The sequence below is a fragment of the Eleutherodactylus coqui genome, chromosome 2, assembly GCF_035609145.1.
Source record: "Eleutherodactylus coqui strain aEleCoq1 chromosome 2, aEleCoq1.hap1, whole genome shotgun sequence".
NCBI lineage: Eukaryota > Metazoa > Chordata > Amphibia > Anura > Eleutherodactylidae > Eleutherodactylus > Eleutherodactylus coqui.
In genome coordinates, this window is record NC_089838.1 from 42177250 (window position 1) to 42201449 (window position 24200).

A 24200-nucleotide genomic window follows, 5' to 3' on the forward strand; every position below is an offset into this window, starting at 1 on the left:
AGTGTTAGCCATTCCTCCTAGCTTTGTGTCATCTGCATATTTGATCAGTTTCTCTTCAAGTCCCTCATCTAGCTCATTTATAAATATGTTGACCAACACTGGGCCTAGGACAGAGCCTTGTGGTACCCCACTTGATACATTCTTCCACTTGGATGTACAGCCATTTATAACCACTCTTTGATTACGATTACTCAATCAGTGAATCCACTCAACATTTGCTTTGCCGGTCCCATATTTGGTGATCTTTTCAACAGGGATGGTATGAGATGCTTTGTCAAATGCTTTACTAAAGTCAAGATATACTATATCTACTACATTCTCGTGATCAACCCAGTCTGTGATTCTATCATAGTAGGAAATTAGATTAATCTGGCATGACTTGTTTGTTACAAAGCCATGCTGACTCTGGTTAATGACTCCATTCTCATCCAAGTACTTGCATACATGCGGTTTGATAATTTGTTCAAAGATCTCTCCCTTCTTCAATCTTCTGGGAATACTCCTGGATGAAAATTCCCCTTTTTCATCTTGCAAACATCCTACAGCCTCTTTGACTTCTCTATTGCTTTTGACATACCCCCAACATCCTTTGTTATTAATTTGGCCTCTCTTGCAAGCCTCAATTCATTATTTGCTTTGGCTTTTCTGATAATTTCCCTACTGTTTCTGCAGACCGCATTATATTCTTCTTTAGATATCCCCCTCTCTTTTCATTTGATAAACATATTTTTCTTCCTTTTTAGCATGTGTTTAATTCTGTTCATGCATCCTGGTCTCTTTAAATGCTTCCCATTCTTCCTTCTTTTTTTAGGAATTGTAAACGATTGTGCTTTAAGAATATCATTTCACAAAATTTCCCATCTGTATTGGATATTTATGTCCTTAGATTGGATTGCCATTGGATTCTTCCTACCCTCTTTCTGAGTCTATTAAAATCTGCCTTTCTGAAATCTAACCTTGAGGTCTGAGTTTTCTCTGGTCTTTCTCCCCTTGTTATTCAAAATTCAAGGATACCATGATCACTGCCGCCTAAGATCCGAGCCAGCCTTACTTCCCCAACCATTTCTGCTCCCTTGTTAAGAATTAGGTCAAAGTTAGCAAATCATGTTAATTTCTCTTTTACTTCTTGAAAGATAAAGTTGTCAGCAAAAGAGGATAAGAATTTGTTGGATCCATTACTTTTACCTGAGAGAGATTCCCAACAAATGTCTGGATAATTAAAATTTCCCATGAATTTCCCACTATTAGAGATGAGCGAGCACCAAAATGCTCGGGTGCTCGTTACTCGGGACGAAATTATCGCGGTGCTCGAGGGTTCGTTTCGAATAACGAACCCCATTGAAGTCAATGGGCGACCCGAGCATTTTTGTATATCGCTGATGCTCGCTAAGGTTTTCATTTGTGAAAATCTGGGCAATTCAAGAAAGTGATGGGAACGACACAGCAACGGATAGGGCAGGCGAGGGGCTACATGTTGGGCTGTATCTCAAGTTCCCAGGTCCCACTATTAAGCCACAATAGCGGCAAGAGTGGCCCCCCCCCCCCCTCCCAACAACTTTTACTTCTGAAAAGCCCTCATTAGCAATGCATACCTTAGCTAAGCACCACACTACCTCCAACAAAGCACAATCACTGCCTGCATGACACTCCGCTGCCACTTCTCCTGGGTTACATGCTGCCAACCCCCCCCCCCCCCCCCGCGCACGACGCAGTGTCCACAGCGCACACCAAAGTGTCCCTGCGCAGCCTTCAGCTGCCCTCATGCCACACCACCCTCATGTCTATTTATAAGTGCGTCTGCCATGAGGAGGAACTGCAGGCACACACTGCAGAGGGTTGGCACGGCTAGGCAGTGACCCTCTTTAAAAGGGGCGGGGCGATAGCCCACAATGCTGTACAGAAGCAATGAGAAATATAATCCTGTGCCACCGCCATCAGGAGCTGCACACGTGGGCATAGCAATGGGGAACCTATGTGCCACACACTATTCATTCTGTCAAGGTGTCTGCATGCCCCAGTCAGACCGCGGTTTTTTATTTATAGTCACAGGCAGGTACAACTCCGCAATGGGAATTCCGTGTGCACCCACAGCATGGCTGGCTCCCTGGAACCCACCGGCGGTACATAAATATATCCCATTGCATTGCCCATCACAGCTGAGGTAACGTCCGATTAAATGCAGGTGGGCTTCGGCCCACACTGCATGCCCCAGACAGACTGGGGTTCTTTAGAAGTAGACACATGCAGTTACAACTCCCTGTGGACCCACAGCATGGGTGGCTCCCTGGAACCCACCGGCGGTACATAAATATATCCCATTGCAGTGCCCAGCACAGCTGATGTAATGTCAGCTTTAATGCAGGTGGGCAAAAAATTAATTGGATTACACTGTAGGCGAGGGCCCAAAAAAATTGGTGTACCAACAGTACTAATGTACGTCAGAAAAATTGCCCATGCCCAACCAAGAGGGCAGGTGAAACCCATTAATCGCTTTGGTTAATGTGGCTTAATTTGTAACTAGGCCTGAAGGCAGCCCAGTTAAAATAAAAATTGGTTCAGGTGCAAGTTTCAACGCTTTAATGAGCATTGAAACGTATAAAAATTGTTTACAAAAATTATATGACTGAGCCTTGTGGGCCTAAGAAAAATTGCCCGTTCGGCGTGATTACGTCAGGTTTCAGGAGGAGGAGCAGGAGGAGGAAGATGAATATTATACACAAATTGATGAAGCTAAAAGGTCCACGTTTTTGATGGTGATAGAGAACAATGCTTCCATCCGCGGGTGCAGCCTACGTATTGTTTAGGTATCGCTGCTGTCCGCTGGTGGAGAAGAGAAGTCTGGGGAAATCCAGGCTTTGTTCATCTTGATGAGTGTAAGCCTGTCGGCACTGTCGGTTGACAGGCGGGTACGCTTATCAGTGATGATTCCCCCAGCCGCACTAAACACCCTCTCTGACAAGACACTAGCCGCAGGACAAGCAAGCACCTCCAGGGCATACAGCGCGAGTTCAGGCCACGTGTCCAGCTTCGACACCCAGTAGTTGTAGGTGGCAGAGGCGTCACGGAGGACGGTCGTGCGATCGGCTACGTACTCCCTCACCATCCTTTTACAGTGCTCCCACCGACTCAGCCTTGACTGGGGAGCGGTGACACAGTCTTGCTGGGGAGCCAGAAAGCTGTCAAAGGCCTTAGAGAGTGTTTCCCTGCCTGTGCTGTACATGCTGCCTGATCTCTGTGCCTCCCCTGCTACCTGGCCCTCGGAACTGCGCCTTCGGCCACTAGCGCTGTCGGAAGGGAATTTTACCATCAGTTTGTCCGCCAGGGTCCTGTGGTATAGCATCACTCTTGAACCCCTTTCCTCTTCGGGTATGAGAGTGGAAAGGTTCTCCTTATACCGTGGGTCGAGCAGTGTTACACCCAGTAATCCGTAGTGGCCAGAATGCGTGTAACGCGAGGGTCACGAGAAAGGCATCCTAACATGAAGTCAGCCATGTGTGCCAGGGTACCTGTACGCAACACATGGCTGTCCGCACTAGGAAGATCACTTTCAGGATCCTCCTCCTCCTCCTCAGGCCATACACGCTGAAAGGATGACAGGCAAGCAGCATGGGCACCCTCAGCAGTGGGCCAAGCTGTCTCTTCCCCCTCCTCCTTATCCTCCTCATGCTCCTCCTCCTCCTGCTCAACGCGCTGAGATATAGACAGGAGGGTGCTCTGACTATCCAGCGACATACTGTCTTCCCCCGCCTCTGTTTCCGAGCGCAAAGCGTCTGCCTTTATGGTTTGCAGGGAACTTCTCAAGAGGCATAGCAGAGGAATGGTGACGCTAATGATTGCAGCATCGCCGCTCACCATCTGGGTAGACTCCTCAAAGTTTCCAAGGACCTGGCAGATGTCTGCCAACCAGGCCCACTCTTCTGTAAAGAATTGAGGAGGCTGACTCCCACTGCGCCGCCCATGTTGGAGTTGGTATTCCACTATAGCTCTACGCTGCTCATAGAGCCTGGCCAACATGTGGAGCGTAGAGTTCCACCGTGTGGGCACGTCGCACAGCAGTCGGTGCACTGGCAGATTAAACCGATGTTGCAGGGTGCGCAGGGTGGCAGCGTCCGTGTGGGACTTGCGGAAATGTGCGCAGAGCCGGCGCACCTTTCCGAGCAGGTCTGACAAGCGTGGGTAGCTTTTCAGAAAGCGCTGAACCACCAAATTAAAGACGTGGGCCAGGCATGGCACGTGCGTGAGGCTGCCGAGCTGCAGAGACGCCACCAGGTTATGGCCATTGTCACACATGACCATGCCCGGTTGGAGGCTCAGCGGCGCAAGCCAGCGGTCGGTCTGCTCTGTGAGACCCTGCAGCAGTTCGTGGGCCGTGTGCCTCTTCTCTCCTAAGCTGAGTAGTTTCAGTACGGCCTGCTGACGCTTGCCCACCGCTGTGCTGCCACGCCGCGCGACACCGACTGCTGGCGACGTGCTGCTGCTGACACATCTTGATTGCGAGACAGAGGTTGCGTAGGAGGAGGAGGAGGAGGGTGGTTTAGTGGAGGAAGCATACACCGCCACAAATACCACCACCGAGCTGGGGCCCGCAATTCTGGGGGTGGGTAGGACGTGAGCGGTCCCAGGCTCTGACTCTGTCCCAGCCTCCACTAAATTCACCCAATGTGCCGTCAGGGAGATATAGTGGCCCTGCCCGCCTGTGCTTGTCCACGTGTCCGTTGGTAAGTGGACCTTGCCAGTAACCGCGTTGGTGAGGGCGCGTACAATGTTGCGGGAGACGTGGTCGTGCATCGGGAAAAGTAGTGGCGACTGGGAACTGAGTAGCGTGGGGCCGCCGCCGCCATCATACCTTTGAAAGCCTCCGTTTCCACAACCCTATACGGCAGCATCTCCAGGCTGATAAATTTGGCTATGTGCACGTTTAACGCTTGAGCATGCGGGTGCGTGGCGGCGTACTTGCGCTTGCGCTCCAACACTTGCGCTAGCGACGGCTGGACGGTGCGCTGAGAGACATTGGTGGATGGGGCCGAGCACAGCGGAGGTGAGGGTGTGGGTGCAGGCCAGGAGACGGTAGTGCCTGTGTCCTGAGAGGGGGGTTGGATGTCAGTGGCAGGTTGGGGCACAGGGGGAGAGGCAGCGGTGTAAACCGGAGGCGGTGAACGGCCTTCGTCCCACCTTGTGGGGTGCTTGGCCATCATATGTCTGCGCATGCTAGTGGTGGTGAGGCTGGTGGTGGTGGCTCCCCGGCTGATCTTGGCGCGACAAAGGTTGCACACCACTGTTCGTCGGTCGTCTGCACTGTCAGTGAAAAACTGCCAGACCTTTGAGCACCTCGGCCTCTGCAGGATGGCATGGCGCGAGGGGACGCTTTGGGAAACAGTTGGTGGATTATTCAGTCTGGCCCTGCCTCTACCCCTGGCCACCGCACTGTCTCTTTCAACCTGCCCTGCTGCTGCACTTGCCTCCCCCTCTGAAGACCTGTCCTCAGTAGGTGTAGCAAACCAGGTGCGGTCAGTCACCTCATCGTCCTGCTGCTCTTCCTCCGAATCCTCTGTGCGCTCCTCCCTCGGACTTACTCCAATTACTACTACCTGAGTGATAGACAATTGTGTCTCATCGTCATCGTCCTCCTCACCCACTGAAAGCTCTTGAGACAGTTGCCGGAAGTCCCCAGCCTCATCCCCCGGACCCCGGGAACTTTCCAAAGGTTGGGCATCGGTCACGACAAACTCCTTCGGTGGGAGAGGAACCATTGCTGGCCATTCTGGGCAGGGGCCCGGGAACAGTTCCTGGTAGTCTGCCTGCTCCTCAGAATGTGTCATTGTAATGGAGTGAGGAGGCTGGGAGGAAGGAGGAGCAGCAGCCAGAGGATTCAGAGTTGCAGCAGTGGACGGCGCAGAACTCTGGGTGGTCGATAGATTGCTGGATGCACTTTCTGCCATCCACGACAGGACCTGCTCACACTGCTCATTTTCTAATAAAGGTCTACCGCGTGGACCCATTAATTGTGAGATGAATGTGGGGAGGCCAGAAACGTGCCTCTCTCCTAATCCCGCAGCAGTCAGCTGCGATACACCTGGATCAGGAGCTCGGCCTGTGCCCACACCCTGACTTGGGCCTGCGCGTCCTCGCCCGCGTCCACGTCCTCTAGGCCTACCCCTACCCCTCAGCATGGTGTATTACCAGTAGTGCAGAAACAGAACGCTGTAATTAAATGTGCCGCTTATTGGCCTGTGGTTGGAGACTGACTTCCCTTACGGAACGCACACCAGAGCCAGGAAACAATTTTGCGCACGCCTGTAGTGAGACGTAGGTGCGTATGACTGAGCTAGTGGAATTCACAGCGCAGAAGCAGTCAAGTGGCCAAAGGCCAGTAGTAGGCCTTAAGTATTTTGCTTCTATTTTTTTAAAATGCTGAGCTGATACAGCAGACAGATACTGTAGGCAGCGTATAATATTATGTATACTGTTTCCCTCTGGTGGGATGACGGCGATCATGTAACAGAGACAGCAGATCCAGGAAACAATTTTGCGCAAGCCTGCTGTAACGCTTAGCTGCGTATTACTTACGACTACTACCCCCAGCAGATAGATACAGTAGGCAGCGTATAATATTATGTATACTCTTTCCCTCTGGCGGGATGATGGCGATCATGTAACAGAGACAGCAGATCCAGGAAACAATTTTGCGCAAGCCTGCTGTAACGCTTAGCTGCGTATTAATTAGGACTACTACCCCCAGCAGATAGATACTGTAGGCAGCGTATAATATTATGTATACTCTTTCCCTCTGGCGGGATGACGGCGATCATGTAACAGAGACAGCAGATCCAGGAAACAATTTTGCGCAAGCCTGCTGTAACGCTTAGCTGCGTATTAATTAGGACTACTACCCCCAGCAGATAGATACTGTAGGCAGCGTATAATATTATGTATACTGTTTCCCTCTGGCGCGATGACGGCGATCATGTAACAGAGACAGCAGATCCAGGAAACAATTTGGCGCAAGCCTGCTGTAACGCTTAGCTGCGTATTAATTACGACTACTACCCCCATCAGATAGATACTGTAGGCAGCGTATAATATTATGTATACTCTTTCCCTCTGGCGGGATGACGGCGATCATGTAACAGAGACAGCAGATCCAGGAAACAATTTTGCGCAAGCCTGCTGTAACGCTTAGCTGCGTATTAATTAGGACTACTACCCCCAGCAGATAGATACTGTAGGCAGCGTATAATATTATGTATACTGTTTCCCTCTGGCGGGATGACGGCGATCATGTAACAGAGACAGCAGATCCAGGAAACAATTTAGCGCAAGCCTGCTGTAACGCTTAGCTGCGTATTAATTAGGACTACTACCCCCAGCAGATAGATACTGTAGGCAGCGTATAATATTATGTATACTCTTTCCCTCTGGCGGGATGACGGCGATCATGTAACAGAGACAGCAGATCCAGGAAACAATTTTGCACAAGCCTGCTGTAACGCTTAGCTGCGTATTAATTAGGACTACTACCCCCAGCAGATAGATACTGTAGGCAGCGTATAATATTATGTATACCGTTTCCCTCTGGCGGGATGACGGCGATCATGTAACAGAGACAGCAGATCCAGGAAACAATTTTGTGCAAGCCTGCTGTAACGCTTAGCTGCGTATTAATTACGACTACTACCCCCAGCAGATAGATACTGTAGGCAGCGTATAATATTATGTATACTCTTTCCCTCTGGCGGGATGACGGCGATCATGTAACAGAGACAGCAGATCCAGGAAACAATTTTGCGCAAGCCTGCTGTAGCGCTTAGCTGCGTATTAATTAGGACTACTACCCCCAGCAGATAGATACTGTAGGCAGCGTATAATATAATGTATACTCTTTCCCTCTGGCGGGATGATGGCGATCATGTAACAGAGACAGCAGATCCAGGAAACAATTTTGCGCAAGCCTGCTGTAACGCTTAGCTGCGTATTAATTAGGACTACTACCCCCAGCAGATAGATACTGTAGGCAGCGTATAATATTATGTATACTGTTTCCCTCTGGCGCGATGACGGCGATCATGTAACAGAGACAGCAGATCCAGGAAACAATTTGGCGCAAGCCTGCTGTAACGCTTAGCTGCGTATTAATTACGACTACTACCCCCATCAGATAGATACTGTAGGCAGCGTATAATATTATGTATACTCTTTCCCTCTGGCGGGATGACGGCGATCATGTAACAGAGACAGCAGATCCAGGAAACAATTTTGCGCAAGCCTGCTGTAACGCTTAGCTGCGTATTAATTAGGACTACTACCCCCAGCAGATAGATACTGTAGGCAGCGTATAATATTATGTATACTGTTTCCCTCTGGCGGGATGACGGCGATCATGTAACAGAGACAGCAGATCCAGGAAACAATTTTGCGCAAGCCTGCTGTAACGCTTAGCTGCGTATTAATTAGGACTACTACCCCCAGCAGATAGATACTGTAGGCAGCGTATAATATTATGTATACTCTTTCCCTCTGGCGGGATGACGGCGATCATGTAACAGAGACAGCAGATCCAGGAAACAATTTTGCACAAGCCTGCTGTAACGCTTAGCTGCGTATTAATTAGGACTACTACCCCCAGCAGATAGATACTGTAGGCAGCGTATAATATTATGTATACCGTTTCCCTCTGGCGGGATGACGGCGATCATGTAACAGAGACAGCAGATCCAGGAAACAATTTTGTGCAAGCCTGCTGTAACGCTTAGCTGCGTATTAATTACGACTACTACCCCCAGCAGATAGATACTGTAGGCAGCGTATAATATTATGTATACTCTTTCCCTCTGGCGGGATGACGGCGATCATGTAACAGAGACAGCAGATCCAGGAAACAATTTTGCGCAAGCCTGCTGTAGCGCTTAGCTGCGTATTAATTAGGACTACTACCCCCAGCAGATAGATACTGTAGGCAGCGTATAATATAATGTATACTCTTTCCCTCTGGCGGGATGATGGCGATCATGTAACAGAGACAGCAGATCCAGGAAACAATTTTGCGCAAACCTGCTGTAACGCTTAGCTGCGTATTAATTAGGACTACTACCCCCAGCAGATAGATACTGTAGGCAATGTATAATATTATGTATACTGTTTCCCTCTGGCGGGATGACGGCGATCATGTAACAGAGACAGCAGATCCAGGAAACAATTTTGCGCAAGCCTGCTGTAACGCTTAGCTGCGTATTAATTAGGACTACTACCCCCAGCAGATAGATACTGTAGGCAACGTATAATATTATGTATACTCTTTCCCTCTGGCGGGATGACGGCGATCATGTAACAGAGACAGCAGATCCAGGAAACAATTTTGCGCAAGCCCTTCCCGACAATTCATCCCGCGCACGCCGGCAGCCCATTGCTTTCAGTGGAACCTGCTGTATTGCCGGCTCCATTGAATTCAATGGGCAAACATCGTTCTTCTCTGCCACAGCTGTTACAGCTGTGGCAAAGAAGAATGATTTGTCTTCTATATGTTCTCAATGGGGTCGGCGCTGCTGCCGCCGGTCCCATTGAGCGCATATAGAGAAGAGAACAGGAATCGCAGATCGCAGATAGGTGCGATCTGCGATTTCTATGGCCTAAGAAGGACCGTTGGGGTTCTTGAAGCCTAAAATCACTCCTAACGCTCTCCCTATAGCAGCTCCGGCATCAACAGCACTTTCCCTGAACTATGTCAGAATGCATCTGTGGCGAGCCGCGGGCGGGCAGATTTTAATACTCGGGTGACTCCTGATCTCGCCAGCCACTCACTGCAGGGGGGTGGTATAGGGCTTGAACGTCACAGGGGGAAGTTGTAATGCCTTCCCTGTCTTTCTATTGGCCAGAAAAGCGCGCTAACGTCTCAGAGATGAAGGTGAAAGTAACTCGAACATCGCGTGGTACTCGTCTCGAGTAACGAGCATCTCGAACACCCTAATACTCGAACAAGCATCAAGCTCGGACGAGTACGCTCGCTCATCTCTACTCCTAACACTCTCCCTATAGCAGCTCCGGCACCAGCAGCACTTTCCCTGATCTCTGTCAGAATGCATCTGTGGCGAGCCGCGGCAGGGGCCGATTTATATACTCGGGTGACACCTGATCTCGCCAGCCACTCACTGCAGTGGGGTGGTATAGGGCTTGAACGTCGCAGGGGGAAGTTGTAATGCCTTCCCTGTCTTTCTATTGGCCAGAAAAGCGCGCTAACGTCTCAGAGATTAAAGTGAAAGTAACTCGAACATCGCGTGGTGCTCGCCTCTAGTAACGAGCATCTCGAACACGCTAATACTCGAACGAGTATCAAGCTCGGACGAGTACGTTCACTCATCTCTAATCACTATGTCATACTTTTTTGAGAACCCGTTCATCCATATCTTCTTGTTGTCCAGGAGACCTATAATAAATGCCTATAATAGTGTCCTTTCTGTTGTTCTCTCCTTGTATTGTTACCCAAACAGTTTCTACAGAACTCCCATGCTCTGAAGCTTGAATCTCTATGGAGATGAATGTTTTCCTTACATAAAATGCAATACCTCCTCCCCTTTTATTGTCTGTTTCTTATAAATAAATTGTATTCTTTCAAGCCTTTGTATTCCAATCATGTGTATCATCCCACCAAGTTTCCGTGATGCTATGACATCATATTTCTCTTCCTCTGTTAGGAGCTCCAATTCTCCTTGTTTGTTTCCCATGCTCTGTGCATTTGTTTAGAAACATGTTAGTTTGTGATCCTCTACTTTCCTTCTGAATTTTTTGTCTTTGTTCTTTTTTTCCACTTTTAATAGCAAGATTCTTAATTGTATTAATTAGCTGTATATGTTTGTGTGTCCTTTCTCTTCTTTTACCTTCCCATGTTGTTGAAGTTTAAAATGATCATGAGGTGGCGTCATCTCAGGTGATGACTTGAAAATGCCCATATCTATATAAGCTGTGCAGTCTTATTTTGTGAGTGAGATTGAATACTATCCAGCATGCTTATTGTAAGGCGATTTGAATTATCAGTTTGAACAAGGCATGACAATGGATGATGAACTGGACATTTCATTCTTAAAATTATATGGGCATTTAACATTCCTTGATCCACAGTGTCACATGTGTACCAGTAAAATGTAATTGAATGCATTACAACCCACGGTGGACACCGCAGTAGTGATCCACTGTTGCTTAATTATCGTTACTGTAAGAGCGTTCTGTTTGGATCTGTTGTTCTACATGTTTTTCCAGCAATTCAGCTCCACAGGTGTGGTTGATTGCGTTGGCTGGGTGTGGTTTGCTCTAGTGAGCCAATCTCTCAGGTCTGTTGCTTATATATACCAGCTCCTTTGTCAGTGTCTACTGGTTTTCCTCTTGCAATGTGACAGTTTTATGTTCCTGCTTCTTTGAAGGCCTTTGGTTCTGTCTGTGCTGGCATGGTCACCAGTTCTGATTCTGCATCTGTATATTTGTCCATGTGTGTCTGTGATCGGTCTACTTAATACTTTCTGATCTGTATGTGCTGGCATGGTTTCCAGTTCTGATTCTGTATCTGTATATTTGTGCATGTACATCTGTGCTGCTTGGATCATTTACCATCTAGGGCGAGTTAGGTCTTTAGATTCCAGTGTGGGTCCGTCCCTATCAGAGCAATCATCCTGCTTGAAGGCAGGAATCCTCTGGTTAGTTGAGTTGTCTCATTACAGAGGGGACTGCAAGACAGCGAGAACCCTTGAAGTGGGCTAGCGGCTTAAGTGACTTGATCAATCCGCTAACTAATTCCTCGTACTAATTATAGCTATTCCATCCGTTTATTCGTGCGGGTATGCTGGTGAGTGTTTTGGGTGTTTAGCAGTCTGTCTTGCCTCTGTCTGTCTGAGAGTATGTAATCTGTCTCTCTGTTCTGACTTCCTGAGTCGTGAGTTCTGTCTAACTTCCTGAGACCTGAGTTTGTATTTTTGAATCTCAGTCCTGAGTCTGTATTCCTGAACTGAGTTCTGTCTGTATTCCTGAACTTAGTGTTATCTGTATTCCTGAATCTGAGTGCTATCCAAGGGTAACTATAGAGGGTGCAGGGGATGCGGCTGCACCCGGGCCCAGGAGCCTTAGGGTGCCCATAAGGCCTCTCTTCTCCATATAGGGAGCCCAGTACTATGAATAAAGCATTATAGTTGAGGGCCCTGTTACAGGTTTTGCATTGGGGCCCAGAAGCTTCAAGTTATGCCTCTGTACAGCATGGTTTAGGTATGGGTACGGGTACAGATACAGATAGAGGGGGGCCCAGCTCACCTTTTACATCAGGGCCCCTGAGCCTTTAGTTACACCCCTGGTGCTATCTGTATTCCTGAATCTGAGTTCTATCTGTATTCCTGAATCTGAGTTTGTTCTGTATTCCTGGCTACAGTCCCTCTGAGGAGTCAGCTGCCAACAACTCGAGGACAGGTTTCAGACTGGTTGGTTGGTCCAGTGGATCCACAATCCGCAAATGTGTAACAATACTCTGAGGCCATGGATCCCACTGATCTTCTTGGGTGGTAAAGATGTAAGAGTTACTATGATTCATGGTACCAATTGTTTCAGGCTGATGGTAAGGTTCATGTGTGGCACAGACCCAATGAAGCAATAAATCTCAGTCAACAAGACACTGTGCAGGCTGCTTGCAAATCCACACGGGGGTGAGGTGTATTTTCATGCTGTTGGTTGGGTGTACTGGCCAGCCTAAGCATGTCATTGACTGGTGCCAATTGCATTTTACTGCTTGGTAATCATTCATGGACTTCCTGCACCCACAGAATGGTGGGATATTCCAGCAGGATAATGCACCATGCCATCAGGCCTAAGTTGTCTAGAATTGGTTCGAGAAGTATTCTAGAGAGTTCCTATGATGTGTGTGGTCTGTATATTTACTCAGCATGAGCTTTAATTGAGCATTTATGTGATGTGGTAGAAAGATGCATTCGCACCTGAGATTCTGCATCTACAAATACCATGAAGTTATGGGTAGCTATCTAGATGGCATGGCTTAATAGGGTTTTAAGAAACTTAAAAATACAGTCAAGAGGGAAGTGAAAATTAATAAAAATTGAATAATCACTTATTCCTGCCACTCCCAGTGCTGTAGTTCTTGGTGCCTGCTGCATGGAACAAGGAAGAAGTGGAGGGTGGTCACATGCCATGGATTTTGCACTTGACCGCTCCATCACTCACAGGCTTTAGCGGTCATAGAAGAATCACTGCTGAAGCCTGTGAGTGATTGAGTGATCGTGCGCATAATGAATTGCACATGACCACTCGGTGCTTTCTCTGGGTTCCATGTGGCGGGCACCATAGCTGTAGCACTAGAAAAAGAGCTACTGGGCAAGGTGAGTATTCAATTTTTGTTAACTTTAAGCCCTTTAACATCTTTCCAGACATCTTTCGTCCACTTGTGGAATCGATGCCTTGTCGAGTTTCTGCACTTTGCTGGGCTTGAAGGAGTTCTATACAATACTAGTTCCTGTCCCATGAGCATATCACTATATTTTGAATAATAAGAATGATTTTTCACAGAGATCATCATTTTGATTAATTGGTGAAGATATCTTGCAGTTTACACATCTTTGACAACCAGATTTTAAAAATTCTCAATATTCTGGGTGGATCACTCCAACTCCCACTCCTGGCACCCCTGAAAAACTGGTTTCGCTGACCACTGAAGGGTAGATGAGGTATTACAGCATGGTTATTCACACAAATAGTGATTCTATGAATCAAGCATGTGCCAAATACTTTGTTTTTTTTTGTTCTACAGCAGCTAGTACACAACAAAAAGCAATAGTGCTGGTGTGAACCCAACCTTATCCTCAGAGGAATATAATAATAATAATAATAATAATCTTTATTTGTATAGCGCCAACTTATTCCGCAGCGCCTAATATACTAAATTGGCTCCAAATATTGTTGAAGGTTTTTTTTATATATACTCTGACTTTTAAACCTAGGTGAAATGCAGGGGGTTTAAAAGTCTGTATCACTAGTATAGAAACTCCAACCACTAAAGTTATATAAAAAAATTCATCAGCCCTGAATTTTGAGCCTGAAAGCTACCTATTGATAAACCTTGAGATTCACTTCAATATAATATTTAAAATCCTTTTTTCTGCAAGAAATTCCAGAGAAGTGTAGCCTTGAGAAATGTTTTAATATTATTGACAGTCACCCTTCACATTATAAAACCTGAATATTTTGCAGCTTTTAGAAAGCTGATTAAAACCGTGAAGTGATTTCAGATGACAAAATGTACAGGCAGAAAATATCACATGTATTTAACTGTCCAATTACTATGCTGACCTTTTTTTATTTCAATTTAATTCCAGTCCTTCGCTCCACCATCTCCCAGGAGATAAGCTTTGTATTTAAAAAAAATACTCATTTTCCATAATAATATAAACCACTAACGTGAGTCCAGCACTCTTTAATACAACTGGTAGTTGAAAAATAGCATATACATATATTTACATGTCTTTTATCTTACATATGTAGTGACAATGAATGTAGTCCACTGATTACACCCTATAGAATGATATGACTTCAACACACACCCTTCCATTTGTACAATACACGCAGATATACGGGTCCAGCAAAAATGTATATATCCACTGTATACATTCACATATTAACAATGAAAGACAGAACTGTCACTAAATGGAAATCGCCAAAGGCTGAAACTCAAAATGACATTTCAGAAAGGATGTCCTCTTATTCACTCCAGTCCTCAAGGAAGCCTTTCGCTTGACTGCAGATAGAGAAAATTGCTTTTTACACACAAGCGACTTTCATTCTCACCCACATTGAATCTGTTTTACCAAATGAAATTGCATCCTGTCCATTTACTCAACACACAGCTTCACTGTCATTTATTTTCATTGTCTTTGTGTACGTATATTTTGCGCCTTCATTACCTCTCCGAGTGCACTTTCATTTCAAGTGTCACAGATTAATTTTAGATCTCCTTGTCCCGTTGCACTTTATTGATCGGGACCTGTCACAAATTGCGTTTCCAGAATTATCACACACAAACAGACGTCAGGTAGGTGAGTTGAGACAGTGTTCTTTACATAGTAATGACACAGTTTGTTAACTGCTGAGGTTCCAGTCTGCTCAGATTGTGGCTTCGGTCCTCTGTTTTTTTTGTGGTAGAGGTCTACATACTAGACCCTTGTTCATTTTAAGTCATTGTTAATAATCATATCATCATGTACATCACAACAAGATGTCATTTTCCTCTTCTTTCCAAAAGTGGAAAAACTGTTTTTCTCCTCGTGATCTATATAGTGCCCTTGCTTGTTGGCCAGTAGCGTGGGCGTCCCCGGAATATAAACATTATGTTGATAGTCCAATGCTGGCACATGTTGTTGAAATGGTACACCATACTTGGGACTCCATACACCATTCGATGATGGAGGCGTCTTCTTTATATCTGTAGAACAGAGAAAATATTTAATGTTAGTGGCCAAATAAAGTCCTTTTCTGGGACTGAGGTGTCAGTTGTGTCAGTCCTGTCTTTGTCATGCTGTATTTTCCATATATCACACATCTATCATGTAACTATAGGACTACATGTGATAGCAAATATAGTTTACTTACTGAATAATAAAACTTTACACAATTGTATAACATACTTTGCTCATCAATTCCCTATGATTTCCAAAAAGTCTACCTGAAGTCAACGGATAAGAAGCTTAACTGTTTTCTTCCAGAAGATGAAAATCTGTCCTGTTCCAGTTATGGAGCTCCTCACAATACATTTATCAGACCACTGTCTTGTTACAAGCCATACCCCTGTGTGATGACTGCATGACCAAGACACATTTTCATGTTCCGGAAACAATCTATGAAGGTTCCCATTCAATAAAATCAAGCAGAGCTCTTAAAATATGCAAAATTAATACACAAACTATATTAGAAGATTTCAGAACTTTTCATTATACAATTAATAAGGTTTATGCAGAAACTGGAAGACCCCTTGAATGATACCAAAGTATTTTGATGAAACTGGAGAATGTCAAGGTTAACTAAATACTTGATATACTGACGAAGGTGAAGTAATAAGAGAAAGGGTGACCCTATTGTGTAACTTTTTACATTTCTCTATGTTCCATAAGACCCTCCCATAGGATCAGCTTCTTTACGTAATCTGAGTATCTCCCTAGTCCAGCCCAGGAATACAAGATAGTCTTTGCTGAATGTAATTAAAGTGATGGTATTGTATATCACTCAGAATTACCATCCCTTTATGATTTCTATGGGCCCAACCTCTGATAGCCCCCACTGATCCTGAGAACAAAGGGGCTGTAGTGTACGGGACTCACCCCAATATGTTAATGTTTCCATAGAAAGCAAAATTTGGTGCAACGGAACTGAGCATGTTCCCTGAATGTTAATTTATTGGTTAATGTCCAGGCATAAAAAGGGCAATTTTTGCTGTGTAGTAGAGAAAGGCTAGACAGCTGAGCTGAGTTGGCGCAAGATTAAGGCTACAGAAGTAGGAGACAGTGCTGCTGGGACAGATAAGAGCAGGATCGGCCAGCGCTGAAAGAGAGATAGGAGCAGAGAGTAGGATCGCTTGAATCATTAGAAGCGGCAACTGCCACATATGAAATCATAAGTGAGGCCGACCTCAGTTGAAACTTTAGATGTGTACACTGGTAAGGACAGGAATAGTTAGCCAGCAGGCCTGCTGCATAATGACTCTTGGCGTCAAGAGAGGGACTAAACTGTGAGACATTTTGAGCACTTGAGGGAACGAGGAAAGCTCCATATTTGGGGACTGAGATACTGCAGCGCAAGGGAAATAGGAAACAATGGTTAAGGTGTTTGCCCAGAGAGACTGTGTCATATGCTTTGAATTCTGTATTCCTTTTAAACTGGACCAACATTAGCAAAGTAGTGTAGATATTGCTTAGAAGGCATCTACGTTATAGTTGACAGCACATTGTGTCTAGGTAAGCAAGTTGGAAAATTCAATTACTTACTCATTTGGCCTCGTTCACACGGACGACACAGCATCGACGCATGAAAATCGCAGGAAAAAAAAGTATACGTCACCTTAGAACAGCTGCAGCTTCTTCCCAGTCCCCGGCACTATTCTTCTTCATCTCTTCCATCTAGGGATTGAAAAATTCCTGCCTCCTGGAAGTGCTGGCTGTGATTGGCTGATGCTTAGCTAATCAGAGCCAGCACTCAATGAATGGCTGTGATTGGTTCATCAAGTGCTGGCTGTGATTAGCTAAGCATCAGCCAATCAGAGGCAGCACTTACAGAAAGTGGGAATTTTTCAATCCCTGGTGAGAAGAGATGAAGAAGAATAGTGCCAGGGATCGGGGAGAAAATGCAGCGGAGCCAGACAGCACTTCTAAGGTGACGTATACTGTTTTTTTTTTCCTGCAGCTAGGGCTTAGATTATGGCTTTGACAGTAGGATTTCCTACTGTCAAAGTTGCATTGCTCCGCATTAAAATCGCGTATTCATGCGATGCAATGCAACAGAGAGGAAGGCTCCATAGGAAAGCAAGGGCTACAAAACCTCCTGAGTCGCGTGCATATCATGGGACCCGCTAGGTTTTTGATTTGGTATGTCACACGATCCAAAACATTGCACATATAAATTAACCAACTGAAAAGCATGGGCTGAACGAACATGCGATTTTTCGCATTGTTGGAACACGACAAAATTACGCGACTTTGTCACCCGTGTGAATGAGGCCTTACTATTACATTGTTCATTTTGAATTCTGTGTTCCTAAGTAAATATTGCATACTTTGATTACTCCATCTGCTGCATCATATTCTGAATCTTGCATCTCCATAGCTCAACTCATGACAGTAAAACTGATTCAGTGATATAGCCCTTTTATAGGCTTTCCCTTCACAGTCACCCTGTCTCACCCACCCTGTTAACAGTGAAACTGTAGCACAGATCCATTCAAGGAAATAGGGACCTGTGTAGTTACATACATAACTGAGAGTGCCGCTGCACAGTGAAAAAAGGGAAGCAGTAGCAGAAGTGAATCAGAGATATACCACCAGTTTATCACATGAGAATATCCCTTTAATAATGCTATAAACCAAAACTTATAGTAATATTAATAGTAATATAGGTGATATTAGACTATAATACCGTCGTATCCCACCCCACTTCCAAAAACGTTAAAACACTGTGTAGAATGTAAAAAAAAGTATTAAAAAAATGAATGCAATGATTTGAACATTTCCTCTAACCATATTTTATTTACGATAGAACATAGAACAATATCTCAAGTTGAAAGAAAGACATTTTTCCATTTCATTAAAAAAAATAACTCATTTAGAAATTGATGGCAGCAACACATCTCGCAAAAGTTGGGACTTGGGAATTGGTCTATTTTAATCTTTCTATGGCCTGACTCACATGGACGTATGCAAAAAACACTGCATGGGTCACCCAGTGCATCACCGCTGTAGGGCCCCCAGTGACCAGCTTTTGGCAGCAAAATTGTACTGCGTAGTACAGCGTATCACACGCACACTGTCACGCGCAGTCCACCCATTTTTTTTTGGTTTCTATTTTCTGTACCATCGCTTCACAAAGGTGCATATACATGCCGTCCATACACAATTACATTGATTATGGGTGCATGTATATACGCACTCATAGAGAAGAGTGGGCTCTCACGCACGTATATTTCTGGCAAAGTAGAACATGCTGCGTTCTATTTTGGGCTCACGTACTACACAATTCAGACATGCGAATGTGATGAGAACTATGTAACGCAATGTAATTGATTGCCTAAGAATTACTGCGTATTACATGGTGAACAGCGTATGCATAATAATCATTCATCATGCTCTCATGTGAGCCCAGCTAAAGGCAGCTCTGCACTTCTTTCTAGGTTAAGCTGGAGCCGGGCTGTCTAAACAGGGGCACAAATGGGAGATACAGCAGTGACTTGGTCATGGCTGCCTCTCATTCACACTATTTAGGCTTCATGTCCACGGGGAAAATCAGGCCCGCCGCGGATTCTTCATGGAGAATCCGTAGTGGGTCCCTCTTTTCCCGGGGACAGGAGGCTAAAAATAAGAATAAGCTCACCTCTGCGGACGCTGCGGATCTTCCTTCCTTCGCGGCCGGATCTTCTTTCTTTGGCCCGGCGGATGTGCTCGGCACGCCGGAAACGTGCCGCGGGCATGCGCCGGGCACATCCGCCGGGCTGAAGAAAGAAGATCCGGCCGTGAAGGAAGGAAGAACCGCAGCGTCCAGAGAGGTGAGTTTTAATTATGGTACGGGTGTTCCACGGATCCGGACGGCTTCCATAGGCTTCAATAGAACCCTGCGGGAGCCGTCCCCGCAGGAGAACCGCACTAAAATGGAGCACGTCGCATTTCTTTTCCCGCACGCGGATTTGCGCCTGAAGGGAAAAATGACATCCGCAGGTATTTAACTACCTGCGGCTGTCCAATACATCCCTATGGGGCGCGGACCCGCGTGCGGGAAAAACGCTGCTGATTTTAAATTAGAATTATGCCGTGGACATGAGGCCTTACAGTCGCACTGTGGCCTTGACATGGCCGACCCAAAATCGCCTATGCTCGTGTGAAAGAGCCCTTGCATGCACAAAAGTACATAAAAACGCTTTTGTGCCTGAGGCGCAAAAACACTACACAAATGCACATACGCTCGTGTGACACAGGCCTTAATGTATTTAATAATAAAGAGAATCCATTAAATTAATAAACCTTGATTATTTTCAGTAAATATGTGTGGCTTTCAAATCCCAGCGCAGATTAGGAGATGCAATTAACAGAGATGACTGTCTGGACTTGACCATCTGAAGCAGATAACCCATTTAATGCATATACCCATATATGAAGTAAAAATATATTACTGTTATTGTTATTAATATGAGTTTCGGGTACATTTAAATGCTTTTGACTAATTCTACATTTCCCGTTTCATATGTTTTTTCCCAAACTCTCAGCACTATTATTGTCTTGCTTTAAAAAAGTCCCTCTTGTATCACCTATAGTCTCAAAATAAACATAAACCAAGTATAATAACATGTTCAAATCATGTCATTTAGGCAAATGAAAGTTCTTATTATCCACATAAAGAATAAATCCGTAATGTACAATTTAGTGCAGAGTCCCATCACTACAGTAACAGATAATCTGTAAATGGAAACCTACAGCTACAGTGATCATTTCCCCAAAGGTGAGAGCTATGGGATTAGCACCTTAGTAGACTCTGCACCGTTTTTTCTCTATAAGCCACCAGGCACATCCTGATTTTCTGTATGTTATTCTGGATTCCACAAATAGCTATAAATCACCAAGTGCCAATTTATAGTCACAAGACTGCAGGACAGGGAATGCAGTTTAATCAGTCGATAATTGCATTAGTTGACAGAAGCCCTGGAACTGATGGGAGCAAAGTCTGAAAACAGAGCAGTTAATAAATTAGCTACTAGGAGAATTCGTATATTATAATGCTTGCTGACTGTGTGATGGCCCGTATGCGGATTCAACATGCAGTCAGCTGATCAGGTTGGGTGCAAGGAGAAGAAACTTAGGGGGTCAAGGGCCATTTTTTGCTTTATGTATATAAAGGAACTTACAGTGGACTCCGCCTAAGGGCTCAGTCACATGGGCGTTTTGACGCTGCTAGCAGCGTTTATCCGCTCAGAAAGACCGCTACCCGCTATCCTCTACTGCGGCTGTGGCAGCTGCAGCAGGGGATTTCTTGGATGTGAAACCCCTGGATGCTGTCACATCCAGGGGTTTCACCTGTGGTCAATGGGGCCAGCTGCAGCGGCCCCATTGACATACAGAGGACATCGCGATCCTCTGCTACAGCTGTGACAGCTGTGGCAGAGGATTTCTCAATGGGGTTCTCAATATATGTTCTCAATGGGGTCGGCGCTGCTGCTGCCGGCCCCATTGAGCACCAGGTGAAACCCCTGGATGCGACAGCATCCAGAGGTTTCACATACACAGAACACTGGTTTGCCGCAGAATGCAGTTACATGCATTCTGCGAGCCGGTGTCCTATAATTTTCACCACAGGCATTTTTCCGCATGTAAAATTCGCACATGTGACCACTGCTATTGAAAGCATTGGTTCTATCTAGTGCGAAGTTTTGGTGTGCAGAAAAACGCCCGTTACAAACCCCCATGTGACTGAGCCCTCAAGCTATCAGTGGTGCTGATTACTTTCTTTTACATTAATTGCGGATGCACAGTCATGTCTCTGGCTTCAGCCTAGGGCCAGGCAGGAGGAAACACCACCTGACCTCAATTGCAGACTGGTGATGGCCATTCTTTCATGTAGCCCTCTCTGCTGAAGTCTATAGAAGTTATGGAAATAGTCAAGCCAGTGACTTTCTTTGAATTCAAGAGGGAACCACATCCATCTGTGGGCTCCTGTTTTCCTCAGAGATGAGCACTGTGTAGTGGCCCAGAATTAACGGGGCCCCTCCATAAGTATGAATGCATTTGTCTTGTACCTATGTGTTGTAAGTGTCTTCTATGTTGCATCAATTTGATGTGTATTGCACCTCTGCAGCCCTGAAAGGGTTATGTGTGAAAAATGTATCTTGTTGTGTGTCATGTGACCATGCTATATGTGTGTGATTGCAAGGTGTATGCAAGTCAGTCTAAGCCTGAGGCTGAGTCTTGCAAGAGTCTATGTTGAAGTCTATGAGTTAGCCTTCTTGCAGAAGTTAGAGTGGAGACTTTTGAGTGATTAGAAGAAACTGTACCTTGTCTTACAAGGTGCCCAGGGGGGAAAAGGCTGAGTGATTGCCTTGTGTGTGCCCTGGGCCCAATTCACCCAGGCCTTCCTGCTATTGACCTGGAGGAACTGAGAGAGTGAGAGGAACCGCCATACAGCAGAGAGTGCATATCTATTAAATGTGAGTGTTTACCAGAAGAGAGCTGGAGAGAGAGAAGGAGAGTGGCCGGGAACAGAACCCTGCAGAAAACTTGGACTGTGAACTCGTCTGTCATCCTGTGGTTCCTCCCTGTCACACCTCTAATTTGCCTGCACCAGTGTCCTGATGGCTTATGTCAAGTGTTTGAACTGTAACGATTTATGCAAGTAAATGAGCTTAATTGACCGCTCCTGGTTCTGCTCTGAAATGTTATCACTGTGTGTGTAGTGGCCCAAAACACCTATTTCTAGCCCCTTCATAAATGTCATACATGTCATGTCTTCAATGTGGATGCACTGTGTAAGTGTCTAGTCTCATGTTATGTGTATTGCACAGCTGCAGCATGCAAGAGTTTAATGTCTGAAGATGGCTGGGATATGTCTCGAAATGTATCAATATCTGTCTAGTCACGTAATGTCTGAACCCTATAAATGTGAGTGATTGGGGTGTGGTAGAGAGTTCCTGATCTTCAACGGTTGAGAGAGAAGTGGAGTGCCGGCCACATGGGGGTACATTCAACCATCATGTGGTGAAAGGATGGAAGAGGAGGAAATGTATCCTGCGGCCTTCAATCTCAGGTGCCACCTCTGAAGAGAGAAAGGAGTGAGAAGTCTGCTGTGCAGAGTACAGAGTGAGTGTCAGTGGAGTGTTCCCTTTTCCCATCCTCCTCCGGAGTGTTCCCTGTCCAGGAGCGGAGCACTGCAGATAACTGAGACTGCAGGCCCGATATTATTCTGAGTTATCCTTCCTGTCTTAGCTCTAGCAACTTGTCTTTCCTGTACGTGCGATTAAGCTGTATTTTGCTGCATCTTCTACAGTGAAGTTTCCAGTCACTGCCCGTTCCCAGTGATTGAGGTATTCAGGTTTATCAGTGTGTGGACTCTCTTTAGTGAGAAAGGAATGGTGGCATCATGCGTGACAACCTCACTTCCACAACACTTATACAGGTAACCGCTGTCCCAGCGTTGCCTGGAAGAGGCCTAGCAGTGCCTTGTCCGAGATTCCATGCATCCCGCCGGGGAGGAGTCTGGTAGAGCCACCATGACAAGTGCCAACTCAACCCCACCAGCTCCTCAGTGTGGACCTCATGTCTTGGTCGCCATAGGGGGGTGCATGTGGACTTTTTATTAACAATTTCTGAACTCATCACAGAGGATGGAACAGTGGAGTACAAGTGACAGGACTTTAAGGTAAACATTGTACTGGTTTTCCCCGTGTGAAACTCCCCCAGCGGTAACTTGGATGGGCTCCATGCTACCCACAGGGGAGAAGATGGTAGAGCCCCATGACAAGCCCCCAATCTACCCCGCTATCTCCTTGGTCATGGACCAGCTCCTCGGACGCTGCAACTCTATACATTACCTATGTAAATAGTGACTGTCAGGGGTATAAGTAGAAAATGCTGAACTCCATAGCAAACTTTTGAAAATTAGCCTGAGGCCTACAAGGTGAATGGAGGGCCTTTTACTCTTTTACACCTATGGAACAGTGGTGGATCGCCGGGTACATGTTTCAGGTTTTCCTTATAAACCAATCTTAGCGCCAGTACAATCCCAACCCACCCCTGATTATATAATCACATTAGGCAATATGTTTCTAACAACACAACATAAGGCTGCATGCACACGGGCGGGCCGGATTCCGCATGCGGAAGCTTGCAGCGGAATCCGGCCCTGGCAGCAGCTGTCCGCATATACCTGGTTTCTTTTCGCTTCATTTGTACTGCAGATGGTCCGCATGATGAGCCATTTTTTTAACTCCTGCTTTTCCCACGTCATCGCCTAGCGACGCAGAATCCGCTACCTCTCCGCAATGTCAATTGCAGAAGGGCAGCGCATTGAGCGGCTCCGATTGACTTCAGTGTGCATGAAGAATCACTTTTGCATAGCATGCTATGGGCGTTGGACACCAGCTCTGGATTCCATAGTTTAAATCTGCGCACTATGTACAGAAAATATTAAGTAACAAATAAACCTGCATTGTCATTATACAACACTAGTATTGGTTATTTACAATAGATGTACACATATCAACCCCTTCAATGTTGTTTTTTGAAGAACCACCCAGTAGCACAGAAAATGTATGTGCTTTGAGACATTTCCATTCAATCATTCTTGAAAAGTACAGATTTGTCAATAACTATGCTTTGTGTGCCTTTATTTTATAGGCAATGTACCTGTGGAACTCGTACTTTCAGGTTAATCTTTTTAACTGAAGCACCTTTTGCCAGTGAACGCTTGCAGAAATCATTACTACAGTG

The 24200-nt window shown here is 45.8% G+C and overlaps 1 protein-coding gene across 3 annotated transcripts in view; it reads right to left on the reverse strand.

Annotated features, from left to right (window-relative positions):
- Positions 1 to 14419: 14419 nt before the first annotated feature.
- The window catches only part of LOC136611245 (protocadherin-10-like), a 107233-nt gene continuing 97452 nt past the window's right edge, over positions 14420 to 24200 (reverse strand). For 2 of the 3 annotated variants that reach the window (XM_066590678.1, XM_066590676.1), the window contains exon 4: positions 14420 to 15454. In XM_066590678.1, coding sequence (XP_066446775.1) covers positions 15198 to 15454 — 257 coding nt within the window. In that variant the 3' untranslated portion in view covers positions 14420 to 15197. The remainder of the gene's footprint in view (positions 15455 to 24200) is intronic. The other variant, XM_066590679.1, reaches the window with a different exon arrangement.